The 17,411-nt window shown below is 41.2% G+C and overlaps 1 protein-coding gene across 1 annotated transcript in view; it reads left to right on the forward strand.

Moving 5' to 3' along the window:
• The window catches only part of rp2 (RP2 activator of ARL3 GTPase), a 41,456-nt gene extending 24,241 nt beyond the window's left edge, over positions 1-17,215 (forward strand). Inside the window, exons 3-5 of the mRNA XM_080197628.1 lie at positions 795-909; positions 3,446-3,531; positions 11,249-17,215. Of these exons, the coding sequence (XP_080053754.1) occupies positions 795-909; positions 3,446-3,531; positions 11,249-11,332 (285 nt within the window). The 3' untranslated portion in view covers positions 11,333-17,215. The remainder of the gene's footprint in view (positions 1-794; positions 910-3,445; positions 3,532-11,248) is intronic.
• The last annotated feature ends 196 nt before the right edge of the window (positions 17,216-17,411 follow it).

Here is a 17,411-nt window from a genome sequence, read left to right on the forward strand (position 1 = left end):
TCTCCGTGGTGGGAAGCTTTGTGGAATGTGCTAAAAGTAACAGTTAATGCTGATGACTTTGAAACAAATCTGGAGGGAGTTTTAAGGTCTGACTGTAATGTGTACGTTGCTGAATACACTTGAGTTGGGGCCTGTGTACCCAAGTTCATTAACACCTTTCAGCAGCTTTTCTTATGTCATTAATGTTCGCAGTTCTTACATAAAAAAAGTTGGTGTCTATTTACTTCAAGTGCCTTTTTTTCCTTCAGTTATTATAGGCTGTTAATTATTTAAACCAGCCGAGCCCATATTCACAACCAAGCAGCTTGGTAGATTATGCTTGATGGCAAATGGAATGTGTTTCAGTCTGATCACTCAATTATCAACGTTATAAAATTTCAAGAATCATACAGCACAGAAGCAGACCATTCAGCCCATTGTGCCTATGCCAACTCTCTAAAGAACCATCAATTAATTCTCCTTGCTTCTTCCTGCTGCTATGTAGATTGCTCTGTTTCAAGCATATAAATTAATCTCTCTTTGAAAGTTACCATTGAAACTGCTTCTACCATCTTTTTAGGCAGTGGATTCCAGATCTTAACTTGCTGTGTAAGTTGTTAGTGGAATCAGTGTTCTAAGCTGTACAATTATTGGCTTTTGTATTTAGTGCCTTACTAAAAATATTGTAGGTGGCTTATCCTATCTTTCCAGCTTTTCATTTCCTGGTAGCTCAAAATAAAACTTGTCATTTCTCTAATTTGGTATAGAGTGCTCCTGGTAGTGAAACTAACCATCTTGTTTTCACCTTTCAAAAGATGACTCTAAAGGATTTTGCTCTTGTGCAAACGAAAGAAATTTCAATGCGACCAGATGATGCCAACAGAGTATTCAAGGAGAAAGCAGCCGAGTTTATTCCAATGCTTCAGCAAGGTAATGTTATATTTTGGGGGGAAGGAGTATTAATTTTATTCAATGAATTTCTTAAATCCATACAATTCTATTCCTCTTCTTCCCCCTCCTCTATCCTCCAATTCTCTCTCATGGTCTGTTGGAGCATCAAATATGATGTTTGTAATAATCAGTGTGTCATGGGGTACCTTTGGGATTTAAACTGTCATTCCCCCTTGCTGCATTTAACATTCTGCTATCTTCCCTTGATGAATCATTAGTTTCCACCAATAAATATTGGGAAGACTGAAATCATTGTCTTTGTTCTCCTTGGCATTTCCCACAAGCTCTGTTCCCTGTCAACTTTTCAATACCTGGTTAACTCTGAAACAGAGTTCGATTGTTCCCCACTTGATGTTGTGTTCTCCCTGAGTTGAATTTCCATTCATATATTGTACCACTACCAAAATTACCTGCATCTACCCTGTAATATGGGATGGATGCAGATTTGGGCGGCATAGTGGTTAGCAGTGCTGCCTCACAGCACCAGGTACCTGGGTTCGATTCTCGGCTTAGGTCACTGTCTGTGTGGAGTTTGTACATTCTTCCCGTGTCTGCATGGATTTCCGCTGGGTGCTCCAGTTTCCTCCCACAGTCCAAAGATGTGTAAGTTAAGTGGATTGGCATGCTAAATTGTTCCTTAGGGTCAGGGAACTAGCTAGGATAAATGCATGGGGTGATGGGAATAGGGCCTGGGTGGGAATATGGCCTGTGCAAACTCAATGGACCAAATGGCCGCCTCCTTCACTGTAAGGATTCCATGAATATTGCGCAACACTGATTGTCCTTCAATTGATTTGCTGAAAACCTCACCGTGCCTTTGTTACCTCTCGATTTAATTATTCTGTGCTTTCCTGGCCAGCCTCCTGTCTTCCACCCTCCTTAACTTTGGGGTCATCCAAAACTCTGCTACTTATATCTTAAAGCTTTCCAAATCTCATTCACCCATCAGCCCTGTGCTTGCTGATCTGTAAACACTCCCAGTCAGACAATGCTGTATTTTAAAACTCTTCATCCTTGTTTTTCAAATCCCTTTGCAGCCTTGTTTGAATAACTGTTTCCTCATGGGGCCCTATAAACTGTCAAGCTCTTTATACTCCTCCTCCTGTGCAACCTTATTTACTCTGCACCATTGGTGATCAAGCTTTTAATTGTCTTGACTCTGAAAATCCCCTCCTAAATAACCCACCGCTCTCTTCCCCCCATTCTTCAGGATGGGGTTGGAAACCTAACTCTTTGACCTAACTTTTGGTCATTTTCCTAATTTACTAATGGTTCATTATCGTAGCACTTTTTAAATTTATCACTCCTGCTTAGAGCTTTTACGTTTTATTGTGTTTAATGTGTTGTGTGAATGTAACTTGTAGATTGAGTATTTCAAATGTTTTTATTGATCGTAATATGCTAAAAATGTTAATTTTCAAATGGAAAGTGTTCCAGCTGTAGATGATCGAATGTTTTTTTTTAGTTTACTGGAAACATTAGCTGGAAGTGATTGCTTCAGGGCAATAAGGTAATAGAAATGTGATGTAAGAAAAAACTTCCATGCACAATGAGTGGTTCAAGAATGCACTACCTAGAAGACAAATTCAATCGAGGCATTCAAGAGGGTATTTTGTGCAGGGTTATGGGGAGAAAGCAAGGGAAATAGCACTAAGTTGTGATGCTTGTTTGGAGAGCTGGTGCAGACACAATAGACCATATGGCCTCCTCCTGCGCCATAACAATTCTGAGTTAAATCTTGTAGATGGAAGAATTTTGTAATGCTTAAATCTGACTCAATGATCCAGAAGTGCTACATGGAACATTGTGTTCCAATAGCTAATGCTGTGCAATGGTCTAGTGGCATTATCGCTAGATGATTTATTCAGAAAGTTTAGCTAATGTTCTGGGGACCTGAATATGAATTCTGCTACTGCAGACGGTGGAATTCGAATTCAATAAAAAATATCTGGAATTAAGAATCTACTAGTGATTATGAAACGATTGTTGGAAAAATCCATCTCATTTTCTAAAGTCCTTTTAGGGAAGGAAATCTGCTGTCCTTACCTGGTCTGGCCTACACATGACTCCAGAGCTATGGCAATGTGGTTGACTCTCAATTGCCCTCCGAGGGCAATAAATGCTGACCAGCCAGTGACACCCATGTCCCACGAATAAATTAAAAAAAAAAATGCATGTTGGAACACTGTAAAAATGCAGCCATTTGTGATGTCTTTGCTTGATGTTAGAAGATGACTGCCAACCACCCAGATAATGAGCTTCTCATTTAACACTGTGCAGTAAATGTGTATTGTTTAGCTCTTTTTGAGGACTGGCAGTAGAGTGATGGGATGAATGGCCACGTTCTTGTCTAAACTTCTATCGTTTCACTTAATGATATAACCTGAAACCCAATAGATATTACCTGTTGGCAGTGAAGTGAGTAAATAAGAAATGATTGCATCTGAGTTTTAGAATTGTACAGTTTGCAGTCACAGTATTGAACTCATCTCATGTTATCTATCTTTCTCTGCAGGCCCTGTTGTTTCATTGGAATTTAATGGAGATGGTGCAGTAGAAGCATGTCAGAATATAGTCAGCTCTGTGTTCAGTGCTTCAAAGGTAATAAGAGCATATTGTGGCCACAGTTTCACTATTGGATATACTAAGTGACTGACTCGCAATGCTCATTGTTAAAGTCTGGAACTAAATTTGACAAAACTGATTTTTATAATACCATGCAATAAATAACTTGAATCTGTTCAAATATTGAGCTGAGTCGATTCCTTTTGCTCAAAATGTCAACACTTCTATAAACGTAAATATCGTCTTTTGAATAAGCAATGCTAATGGCATCTTTGGGTGTAAAGATGATGCTTTAACTGAGCATATTCAGGATCCTGTAGCTGACCACATGTGGCATTGTCAAATAGCACTTGAATTATACACTGCATTGAAAAGAACAATTCTGACTAGCAAAATTAATTTTTTTTGTATCTAATGCATCTACCTTGCCACCCTTATCCTTAATTCAAGTTCTCAAAAAATGCATATTTAGCTCATGATTGCACTCATTTATATTCATCCTCTGGATAAAAGCAAATAACTACCGATGTTGGAATCCGAAACCAAAAGAGAAAATGCTGGAAAATCTCAGCAGGTCTGGCAGCATCTGTAAGGAGAGAAAAGAGCTGATGTTGCCTTTGACAAAGGGTCATCTGGAATCGATTTTCTCTTTTGGGGTCAAGATGGATGGATTTTTGGTAGAGATATATGAGGAGTTTGGTTTATCACCAGGAGAAAGTTTTGCATGATTTTCCTCTTTATTCCCAGCTTCTTCCTATTCCTGTTGCTTGTTTATATAACAATTTGCTCACCAGATAATGGTGAAATGTGGGCTTGAGCCCTCTGCTGTTTTATGGCAAGTACAAAGAGCACTTAATGAGTAGCAGCATGCTGAGCAAATCAGTTCCCAGTAAAACGTGAGAGTGCATTAGCACATTTTCCAGACCACACTGGGGGCACAGCTCAGATCTCATGAAGTAGTGCAGTTAGCAAGTTTAGTTCTTGGGAACAGAGGCAGATTAAAGAGATATCAGAGCGAAGTTAGGAGACTCTTCTATATGCAAAGGCCTCCACCAGCTGTTATCCCAAGTTTGCTCAACAGTCTACCACTTGGGTGGAGGCAATGGCATAGTGGTACTGTCGCTAGGCTAGTAATCCAGAGATCCAGCGTGATGCTCTGGAGACCCAGGTTCGAATCTCACCATGTCAGATGATGAAATTTAAATTCAATAGAAATCGGGTGAAGACCATGAAACCATTGTTGATTGATGTAATTACCCATCTGGTTTACCTGTGTCTTTTAGGGAAGGAAATCTGCCATTGTTACCTGGTCTGGCCTACAGGTGACTCCAGATCCATAGCAATGTGATTGACTCTTTAACGCCTTCTGGGATGGGCAATAAATGCTGGTCCAGCCAGCAATGCCCACATCCCTAGTCAGGAAGAAAAGGAAGGTGTACAAGAGGTTCAGGGAATTAGGAGATGTTAAAGATCTTGAGGAGTATAAGGACTGTAGGAGGGAACTTAAAAGGGAAATTAGGAGAGCCAGAAGGGGTCATGAGAAGACCTTGGCGAGTAAGATTAAGGAGAATCCCAAGGCCTTCTATAAATATGTGAAAGGTAAAAGGATAAGAAGAGAAGGGATAGGACCGATAAAAGGTGAGGGGGGAAAGGTTTGTGTGGAACCAGAAGAAATGGCGGAGGTGCTTAACGAGTACTTCGCCTCAGTATTCACGGTGGAAGCCGATCTGGGAGATTTTGTTATGGATTTGCAGCAGATGGAAAGGATTGAGTACGTGAATATTAAGGAGGAGGATGTGTTGGAACTTTTGAATTCTATCAAGGTAGATAAGTCGCCGGGACCAGATGGGATGTACCCCAGGATACTGTGGGAGGCGAGGGAAGAGATTGCAGAGCCCCTGGCGATGATCTTTGCGTCGTCAATGGAGACGGGAGAGGTTCCAGAGGATTGGAGGATTGCGGATGTAGTTCCTATTTTTAAGAAAGGGAACAGAGATAGCCCGGGAAATTACCGACCGGTGAGTCTGACCTCAGTGGTTGGTAAGCTGATGGAGAGGCTTCTGAGGGACAAGATTTACGAACATTTGGAGAGGTTTGACATGATCAGGAATAGTCAGCATGGATTTGTCAAGGGCAGGTCGTGCCTTACAAGCCTAGTTGAGTTCTTCGATAATGTGACTGAACACATTGACGAAGGAAGTGCCGTGGACGTAGTGTACATGGACTTCAGCAAGGCGTTTGATAAGGTCCCCCATGCAAGACTTCTTGAGAAGGTGAGAGGGCATGGGATCCAAGGGCCTTTGGCCTTGTGGATCCAGAACTGGCTTGCCTGCAGAAGGCAGAGAGTGGTTGTGGATGGGGCTTTTTCTGAATGGAGGTCAGTCACCAGCGGAGTGCCTCAAGGATCTGTTCTGGGACCCTTGTTGTTTGTCATTTTCATAAATGACCTGGATGAGGAAGTGGAGGGATGGGTAAGTAAGTTCGCTGATGACACGAAGGTCGGTGGTGTTGTGGATGATCTGGAAGGATGGCAAAAGTTGCAGCAGGACATAGATAGGATGCAGGACTGGGCGGAGAAGTGGTAGATGGACTTCAACGCGGATAAATGTGTTGTCGTCCATTTTGGCAGAACCAACGGGATGAACGAGTACACTATTAAGGGCAGAAGTCTGAGTAGTGTTGAGGAGCAGAAGGATCTTGGGGTCCGGGTCCACAGGACTCTTAAATCGGCCTCGCAGGTGGAGGAGGTGGTCAAGAAGGCGTATGGTGTACTGGCCTTCATTAATCGAGGGATTGAGTTTAGGAGTCGGGAGGTAATGCTGGAACTTTATAAGACCCTTGTCAGGCCTCATTTGGAGTATTGTGCGCAGTTCTGGTCACCTCACTATAGGAAAGATGTAGAAGCTATTGAAAGGGTGCAGAGGAGATTTACAAGGATGTTGCCTGGACTGGGAGGCATGCCTTATGAAGTTAGGTTGAGGGAGCTGGGACTCTTTTCCCTGGAGAGACGAAGGTTGAGAGGCGACCTGATAGAAGTTTACAAAATGTTGAGAGGAATAGATAGGGTGGACTCTCAGAGGCTATTTCCCCGGTTTGAAATGGTCGCTACGAGAGGACACAGATTTAAGGTGCGGGGAGGGAGGTTCAGAAGTGATGTTAGGGGTAAGTTTTTCACTCAGAGGGTGGTGAGTGAATGGAATCGGCTGCCGTCAGTGGTGGTGGAGGCGAACTCGCTGGGGTCTTTTAAAAGACTTCTGGATGAGTATATGGGGTTTAATGAGATTGAGGGTTATAGATAGGTCTGTAGGTTGGTAGGTGATGTGGTCGGCGCAACTTGTGGGCCGAAGGGCCTGTTTGTGCTGTAGTGTTCTATGTTCTATGTTCTATCCCATAAAAACGAATAGAATAAAAAGTGTTCCACAAAGTTGAAAGATGAACACCACCTGTGGGCCACCTTGATGTTCAAGACATTCAATTTCTGCTGCTTACTCGTCAACTGTTTTTAATTTGGCTTCTCATGAAAGGCTTTGAAGCATGCCAGTTCTTTGACAAAATCCCTGAAATGAACATTTGGTGAACCTGACATCCTGTTCACACAATGTGCTCAGATTTACTGCTGCTTCGAGATGATTGGTGTCAGCTGCAGCCCTCCCTGTAAATGCTTCCTTTGTCATTATAAATCAGCCTTCAGTTGGTTGTGGATCTTGCGCGCCAAAATAAAAGAAGCCCTTATCAGAAAGTTCTGAACCATGACAGAAAATGTCTTATGGCGTGAGCTTATTTTACTTTAGATATTTTGTGTCACTGGAGAAAGACGAATGTTCATCTTTTTCTCACTTGCATTGCCCTAAGGGGCTGTCCCCATCCAGTCAGACCCAGATCATTGATGTAAATCAATAATTGTCAATTGCCACTTTTTCAATTGGTGCTCATAAGTTTGGGAGTTATCAAGTCATAATCTATTTTTATTGATGTGTGTGTGTGGGTGTGGGTGGGTGGGGCAACTACTATGTTCCATTTGTTAGCCCATTGCTTGTGCTTTAAGAGTGCAAAAGAGAGGTAGAGAAATCCAACAATGCCCTGTTCCTGACAAAGTGCCGAGGACACCTTGTCACAACCAAAACTTTGTTTCAGCAGACGTGCAAGGGCTATGACAACACCCTCGCTCTAAGCAATGGTTCCTGCTCCATGACATCAGTGTCTGAACGAGGGACTGCATGGACATGGGTATCACCCGCACCATGACAGGAGTTGTTGACTGCTGGACAGACCATTATCTAATTGGCTTTGTGATCATCAATGTGACCCCAAAGCAGGAATAATGCCTCAGGAAAATCAACACTCAGATACTCAAAGACCCTGATAAGAGAGCTCTATTCAGCCAGTGTCTCACTGCCAATGTGGCAATTTTTGAGCACCCAGAGAAACATTATCAACAGCAACTAGTCTGCTCTCAAGGCCTTCATACAAAGAACAACCCAGCACGGGAAACAGGCCCTTCGGCCCAACGAGCCCGCGCCGCCGCATCACCCTACACCTATTCTACCCTGCGTGTCTACGAATGGAACCCCTAACTTAGCCAGATTCAGGGGAGAATAGTGTCAATTTAGTAAACCAATCAGCCTAAGAGCACATCTTTGGGGTGTGGGAGGAAACCGGAGCGCCCGGAGGAAACCCACGCAACCACAGGGAGAATGCACAAACTCCCACAGAGACAGGCCCAGATCCATGTATCTGCACAGCCAGCAGTGCTAGTCACCGAGCTGTTGCGGCGCCCGTCTACCGGTCCACGATCAAGCACACACACCGACACGAAGTACTAGGCCACTCCCGGAACCTCCAAGAGCAGCCCACGCACGAACCACCGTGTGCATGCCCCTCGTTTGACAATGAGGTGGACCTCCACCTGCGGAATAAAATGACAAAAACGTTAACTTACAAGTCTGCATTTCCGGTGCCTCTCGAGGTTCTGACCTTATTTAATAGCCCCTACTATAACCCTCCATCCTCGTTTCACTCATGTGTCTGTCTAACTGAACCTTAAACGAGTCCAACGTTCCTGCCTCCACCACCCTCCTCGGTAGCGCGTTCCATACCCCCACAACTCTCTGCGTAAAGAACCTTCCTCTCTCATCCAAATTCATAATTGGCACCTGTGAAGAGACGCTTGATCACTTGACCAGGAAGCACCAAGACCGGTTTGATGAGAATAACCAGAAGCTGATAAAACACAAGCACAAGGTTTTTTCTGAATCTGAAACAGTAATCCAGATCTAGAGCAAGAAACCAGCTCTATGGAGGCTGAAGGCTAAGGTCCAGCAAAAAAAAAACCCTGACCAAAAGAACAGATGGTGAGTAGAGAGAGTACAAGAGATCCAGTGGTTAGCCGACAATCATGATGAACAAATTTTCTTCAGCACGTTCAAGACTACCCCTCCCCATTGCTGACCAAGAATAGAGAGGCCATCAACACTGGCTGGAAGGAGCACTTTGTAGACCTTAACAGAGACTCTGTTTTCAACATGAGTGTCCTTGACTCCATCCTGCAGCATGCTACCTGCCATTATTTCAGCAAACCCCAACCCAGCAAGAGGCAGAAAAGGCCATTTAACATTAGGAAGCAGACGGAATCCCTGCCAAAGCACTAAAACGTTGTGGGGAAACTCTCTATAGGCATGAATACATGATCTACTTTTCCCTGATCTGGAAGGCCAGGAGATCTCGGAGACACAGTAATCTTCAAAAAAGGTGTCAAGTTGGCCACAGAGATGGTTACTGCAAGAGTTCTCTTTAATCAGCATCCCCTTGTGGCTGAACAGTTCCTCCCAGGGTCCCAGTGCAGATTCCGCTCACTAAGCAGCACAACAGACATGATCTTTACCATGCAGCAATTACAAGAGAAATATGGTGAACAGCACCAGCCCTTGTACATGACCTTTCACTTCACAAACGCCTTTGAAATTATCAGCCGTGAGGAATTATTGCTCCATTTTAGTTGCCATGAAGGTTTGTTGTCACCCTTCTGCTTGCTGCACAATGACATGCAAGTCATGATCTTAACCAACGGATCCATCGCAGACCAGTTCACGATTGGACTGGGGTTAAGCAAGACTGTGTCATCGCACCCACACTCTTCTTGATCTTCCTTGCTGCAATGTTCCGTCTTGCCCCTAGCAAGCTCCCCATTAGGATGAAGCAAAACTCAAAAATAAACAGGAATCTCGTCAACCATGGCCACCTATAGGCCGGATCCAAGGCTGTCCCATCCTCTGTCGTTGAATTGCAGTATGCAGATAATGCTTGCTTGTGTCTATGCACACTGAGTCCAAGCTCCAAACCATCTTCACCAAGACATACAAGCCATGGGCCTTGGAGCAACTATCTGTAATACAAAGGTACTCTACCAACCTGCCCCTGCCACACAGCAGTCTCCCCCGGTTACCAAAATCTACGACGGGGTCCTGGACAGCATGGACCACTTTGTTTACCATAGGAGCCTAATATTAGCAAGGGCAGATCTTTGTGACAAATTTCAACACTGTCTTCAGTGTACCATGCATCTTTTGGTCATTTGAGAAAGTGTATTTGAAGGCCAAGACCTCAGGCCTGACACCAAGCTCATGATCTTCAGAGCAGCAGTGATATCCGCCCCTCCCCTATATGGCTCAGAGATGTGGACTGTGTACAACAGGCACCTCAGAATCCTGGAGAAGTGCCACTAGCTGCCTCCACAAGGATCGGTGCACCAGGGTCAGTGTTTTCGCTCAGGCCAACATACCCAGCATTGAAGCATTGACCACACTTGGACAGCTTCACTGGGTGGGCCACATTGTCCATATGCCTGACATGAGAATCTCAAACCAGGTGCCCGGAGGAGCTTTGACATGGCAAGCGAGCCCCAGAAGGGCTGAGGAAATGGTTCAATGACACCCTCAAAGTCTCCTTGAAAAAGTGCAACACTGAAACGACACTTGGGAATCCCTTGCTCTAGACCACCTGAATTGGAGGAAAAGCATCCGGGAAGGAGCTGAACGCTCGTGTTTCATTGCTGAGAGCAAGTCGCAGTCAAGTATTGACATTGAAAGGAATGCATGGCAATTTGGATATTGCACCCACCCACTCCTCCAACTACCGTCTGCCCCGCCTGTGACAGACTGTAGGTTCCACATTAAACTCTTCAGTCAGCTGAGAACTCATTTTTAGTGTGAAATCAAGTCATCCTCAACTCCGAGGGACTGCCTAAGAAGAGTGCAAGAGATTCCCTAGTGGATCTGCTGTTAGCACAACATCCCATGTGAAAATGAGCAAGTCAGTAAATTCTTTAAGCTCCATATTCTTTTGATGCAATTTCATTCCAGTGAATGAAAGCTTTCAGTAGGATGGGTGATACTAGTCAACTTTGTTCCACCTCTATTTCGAGACAAATATTTCTGTAGGTCTCTTGTTTACCCCTTTGTTGATTTTTAGAATAGAAGTACACCTCAGCAAAATCTTGGAATTCCCTCCTTAACAGCACTCCAGATGTTTAAAATATGCCATCAAATAATATAAACACATTGGATAAAGAAGGAACAGCCCTGAAATTATTTTTTTAAAACTTAAATTGTTTTGAAATGGCATGCTGTCTTATTCTGGTGTTGCAAGTAGCTGTTCTTTGGTTACCATTCATAGGATACTAATCAACCATTTTTAAAAGCATCATGAGGCATGGAAGCTTACACAGTATTCTCTTTTGTTTCTGTTTGCTAAACAGGTCTTTGTTTCTGAAAGCAAGGCTTCAGCATCCCAAGATGTGGACAATTTCTATAATTATGCTGATATACAGATGGGAATATGAAAATCAACATCGGCTATGTGTGAATATCTGCCCATGGTTATTTTTCCGTCAAGTAGAACATCATAGCATTGAACTACTGGAAATGAGTGATATAGTGAAGTATGGGTGGTTTTAGTTGAGATTTAGCATCCTGAATGTAACCCTGTGTGAACTGTCTTCAGAATAATGCTTCGTCAGATGAATGACCAAAGCATTTTCAGCAGTTTTATACAAGCCTGTCTCTTTAGTCCTTTGGCCTTTTCCATAGAGAATAATTCTTAGAGGAATCCTTTGAAGGGAAGATGCAGGATTTTGGCGTACTCTTTATTCAATATGATCATAGAATATTACCACATCAATTTTACCTATTATGCATTTTCTGATCCCAATTTCCCTGTCTCTTTTTTCTCATTTTATTAAATGAAATTAAATATTAGCCTAAGCAAAATTTGGATTTAATTCCTATGTGCTCTCCTGCCTGTATGCCAGTTAACTGTCTTGAGTCAAGTTAGTCCCCCTCTTTTATGGATCATTGCAGATTTGGCAACAATCTGTATCCATTTAGGCTCTTAAAGTAAATAAAAACACTGATTGTGGGGTGTCCCCCTAGATGGACATACTGAAAATTAAAATTTTTTACTCCATCCTTCAAGTTAAAAAGCCAATGTTCAGAATGGAGCGGACAAACCCAAATCCATTTCTTGCTCCAAAAACCAAATTCAAAATCTGACTCATGGTCTCCATAAGTGAGACAAACAAAATCCAAGCTGACAAGATAAGGCATTGCGGTCCATCTTGGCCTTGATCTGGCGCTTGATCTTGGCTGAGAAGAAAAGGAGGCTTGGGCAATGCAGTTAGAAACGTGAACTAGCTTGGAACTGCCTAACACTGGGAAATTGAGTTACAGATGGGTTAAATAGTATCACTACCTTCTAAACCCATACCCATGTCCATCTAGAAGGACAAGGGCTGCAGACACATGAACAGTAAAAGAATTAAGGGTTATGGTGAGCAGGCAGGTAAATGGAGCTGAGTCCACAAAAAGATCAGCCATGGATCTTATTGAATAGCAGGGCAGGCTCGAAGGGCCAGATGGGCCTACCCCTGCCCCTAGATCTTATGTTCTAACACCACCTGGAAATTCCCCTCCAAGCTGCTCACCATACTGACCTGGAATTATATTGCTGTTTCTTCACTGCCACTGAGTCAAAATCCTGGAACTCCCTCCTTAACAGCACTCCAGCTGCACCTACACCTCCGGAACTGCGGCAGTTCAGGAAGGCAGCTTACCACCACCACCTCCAGGGCAATTAGGGATGGGTAAGAAATGCTGGCTTTTGTATGTAATCATCCTGTAAATGAATATTTTTTAAAAAAAAGGAATGCTGGTTAAAAAATAAAATTCTAAGTTTAATTTTCAACAGAATGTACTCCCCCAAACTAGCCTTCCAAAAGGATTTTGTTTCAAGTATTTTTCATTTTTTTTAAAACCAGGAAAATTACATTTGTGGTACTACCGCATTGGGATCAACTTAATTGATTTCTTACTGCAAGAGAAAAATTAAAATAGTTTGAAAGTAAATTTAGATTTTTTTACATGTGATGTAAATCTTCTAGCAATATGCCAGATTATAACTTCCTCTTTATAATAATGCCATATTACATTTTAGAAAAAACTAATGACAACAATTTACTGTATAAAATGTTCTTTAGATCTACCTACACTGAGACATATCTTGTTGCAACAGACTCTTTGGCTTGCAAACGTTACTATGGTTTTATGAATGCTAAGGGAGTTATTAGGGATGCTTCGGGAAGGTGGAATTGCAGTAAAAGATCAGTTATAATCATATTGAATGGCAGAGCAGGCTCTAAGAGCTGAATGACTTAATATCAGAAATATTTCTTATGTTATTGTGTTTCAAATCTTTTGAGGTAAATGGTGGCTTCTGAAATTTCTCTGCTAGAATCTTCTATTAAAGATTTTAATTATAAACGTAATCAATATTTTTGCATATGAAATTGTTTTTAGTAAACTTTATAATGTTTCTTTCAGTAAATGCACATACTGTAAGTGTGAAATTGTGAACTGTAGTTTTAAGAATTAATTCAAGGAGTCCCTTAAGTCCCAAAAGCACAGATGTTTCAGCATGTAACTGAGCAAAATTGTCCATACGAACGAGATTTAAATCTCTAATAAAAGGGTATATTAAGAAGTCGCACAACAACAAGTTAAAGCCCAACAGGTTTATTTGGAATCGTGAGCTTTCGGAGCACTGTTCTTTCATCACCTGATGAAAGAGCGGTGCTCCGAATGCTCGTGATTTCAAATAAACCTGTTGAACTTTAACCTGGTGCTGTGATACACCGTAGTCCAACGCTGGCATTTCCACATCATAATGAAAGGGTGGTATGGAAAAGAATTTGTGTGAAGGACTGGGTAAACTGTCATCAATAGTTGTTTCTATTGATGCTACTTCGGCAACCAGGAAGTCCCTGTACTACAGAAAGATTTCTCCCTCATTTTGATGCACTGATTTGTCGTTGTTGGTCGTATTGCTCATAACCCAGCTGAAGTTGACAATTTGTAGTCACAAGCCAAACTGGAGGAGCTGCTGGAAATCAAGTTATTGAGACCAAAAACTTTGCCTTGCTAGATTTTGAATAAAATTGATTTGGATATTTATACGCTAACCAAAATGACTGCAGACCTATTTCTACCTTTGTTTCAAATGCAATATAGATTCAATGAATTATGAACGGTACAGCAAAGGAGGAGACCCATGGTTATCTACGAGGGTAACTCACTTTGTCCCACTCTTTTTCTGTGTGTCTGCAAATTCTTCTTGGATAATTATGCAAGGCCTGGATTTTTATCTGCCTTCATCACACTTTCAGGCAATATATTCCAGATCCTAACTAATCATTATATTTTTTAAAAAAGTGACCCCCCGCCCCCACATATTGCTGTTGCTTCTTTGGTTAATCTCTTTAAATCAGCATTCTCTGTTTTCAATCCTTTTGCCAAAGGGAATAACCTCTCCACATCTGTCTAGACCTCTTATCATTTTGAAACCCCTCAAAAATCTTCTCAATCTCTTCCGCAAGAAGGACTGTCCGAACGTTTTCAATCTGTATGCTGTGCAGAATTTCTTTATCTCTGGCATCATTTTTGTGAATCTTTTCTGCACCTTCCCTAATGCCTTCATATCCTTCCTGATGTATGGTGCCCACACCTGGATAAAAAAACTCCAGGTGAGGTGATGTTAGTGTTGTGTACAGTTTTATCATAACCACTTTGCTTTTGTACTCTATGCCCTTGTTTAAAAAGCCTAGGCTTGTATACCTCCATAAATATTCACTTCTCTTCGGTTTCGTATTATCCTGACTTCAGTGTTTTTTGTTCACGCTTTTTATTTTTCCTTTGTTCCCTGATGCAACAGAGCAAAGTTTCTAGTTCTTCTCAAATTAGTCCATTACTAATCCCTAAAATATATTTTTGTGTGACACTTTCACTGAAGAAAACCCTAATGCTACTTGTTCCAACATTAGCTCTGGCACAACTAAGTGAAAAGATTTTAAAAATAAAATGAAAGAATGCATAGCATAGAAACAGGCCAATGGTCCATGTTAATGTTTATACTCCACATGAGCCTGTTATCACTCTTCCATCTAACCCAATCATCAAGATCTTCTTCCATTTATTTTCCTCTCGTGTTTATCTAGCTTTTCCTTAAAGGTGCCTATGCCATTCACCTCAATAATTTACTACATTCTTGGGATTTCATTATAAATGTTAGTTTCTACAATGTTATAATTCCCAGAAATCATGCACAACACCATTGAAAACCTGTCTAGAAATCAATGGAGAAAATTTAAACTTGTTGGAGAAACTCTTTATCCATAGATCATAGCTGATGATGACAGAGAAACCAGCTATTGGTTTCGTCACATCTGTGCCAGTAAGCCTAATGCTGCTGTCCCACTTGCTCCATGCACCATTTAATATTCCTGACTTTAAGCTGCTGTCCAATTCCTTTTTAAGCAACAATTCTGCACGAAACAATTGTGGCATATTTATTACTCCGTGGAGTGACTTTTCCTTTTGTAAAGTTGTCTTTAATTCTTTGTGCAACTGTGATAAATGTGTCTGTGTTCTCATTACCATTTGGGAATGCTATCATTACCTTTACGTAAGTCTTAACCTTAAAAACTTTATTGAGTCACTCCTTCAATTCTCTGCTCTAGCAAGAGAAAAAAAAGTGATAAAAACAAATATGTTTTTAAAAACTGGAATCTTCTGCATTTAGGATAATGCAAAAAGGTAGGGGATGGGCCACTCATATCAACTTGAGATGCGACTCTTTATCTTAGTCGACCTACCTCAATTAGCCTCCAGAAAAATATTTTTGTTGTATTCCCTGATCCTCAAATGTGATTGCACTACAAATAAAAGAATACATCCATGTGTCTTTCTTCTCTCTCATCCCACAATTCAACCCAAGTTACTGAAATTTCTGCAAAACTGGAGTCATTGCACTCTGAAATTTCAATCTCTGTTTATACTCTAGTATCTGACAGAATATGATTGTTCTGTTACTCCTGCAACTTGCACATCATAATCCAACAGCAATCTATAGACTCTTTCCAGATTTCTTGAACCAGTTATTAAGAATGGCAAGATTGTAAGAGGTTCAAGCCCCACTGGTGCCAAAATAGGTTGACATTAAAGAAGAATGGCATATTTTACGAGATTAGTTACAATACTTTCCCCAAAATTCCATATGAATATCCATACATTTGATTTCTGATTTTCCTCCTCTTCCTAAACAGTAGTGTTGCATTGCAGTGACTTTAGTTCCACAGAATTTGGTTGTCCTCAGTACTCTTGTACATTTGCCACTCTTCATCTATGAGCCTAGATTGCTCAATCATCAGAGCGGAGCATAATCCTGCCCTCTATTCAACTGTAACCATGTGTTGAGCTTATTGGGCAGCAACTGGGAGAGGTTTACAGCATGGTAACAGGCCCTTCAGCCCAACTTAAGGAGAGGGCAGTCTTGACTTGTTGATTTCCCAGCCCAACTACATGGAGATCAAACTTAATTCCTCAAAAGTTAAACTTTAAATAAGTTACTCCTTATCAATGAATATACGTATTTTATTAATTTGACACACATTTAGAGTCTTAGTACTTCTCCAATGTTGCTATTGACTACAAAATGAAGTTCTTTGATGAGAAACTGGAATAGATGTGCCTTCCAATACATAGGAGTTTCAAATACGATTCCATTTAGGGGAAAAAGAATGATTTGTAAAGATAGCTTGCATTTTAAAAGCTAATCTACTTTGCTACCTTGGTTATGGTTTCTGAGAATATGCTGCTTAAAATTAAATAAAACCAAAGGAATTATCTGTTCTGTTCAAAACTAGTGGGACAATTTAGTCATTCCAGGCTGCTCCAAATTCCAGCTATATAATACTTTCCATAGGATCAAAGAACAGTACGGCACATGAAGAGGCCATTTGGCCCATTGAATTTGTGTTGGCTCTTTTGAATGATTTGGTATTTCCACTCCCTATACTTCAAATTGGCTTCACAAGTACAAAAACATTCATTTTGTAGGAGTTATTTTGGCCTGTTTTCCTACAGAGCAATTTACTGCTTTAAAGATCTGTTTCAGCAAAGGCATGATCATGAAAGCTACATTTCATTTTGTTTGAACATATGCCCTTTGAGCAGTAGAAGAAACTAACATGAAATGGTTTCACCAGTATTTAGCCTATATGTTTGTCAGCAATTAATCATGTTGCTTGTAATTTTGTAAATTGTGCAATTTGTATGTAACTATTTTTCCCAGTATTTGTTGTAAACTTTTTTTTATTAAACACTACTATATAATTTATGGTGTTTTGTAGAAAACTTGATTTTTGCTTTGATTCTAATCAGATGAAAATAACTCAAGCTTGTCCTATGGATGAAGATTTAAATCAATACGCTCAAATTCCTCAATAGTCAGGACGTGCTGTAAGACCTGCCTGCTTTAGCTCTCCGGGACTTTGTCACAGTTTTGTGGTTGAATATTATGCCCCTAGCCCT

Source organism: Carcharhinus amblyrhynchos, chromosome 10 (assembly GCF_965287045.1).
Source record: "Carcharhinus amblyrhynchos chromosome 10, sCarAmb.v2.hapA, whole genome shotgun sequence".
NCBI classification, from domain to species: Eukaryota; Metazoa; Chordata; class Chondrichthyes; order Carcharhiniformes; family Carcharhinidae; genus Carcharhinus; species Carcharhinus amblyrhynchos.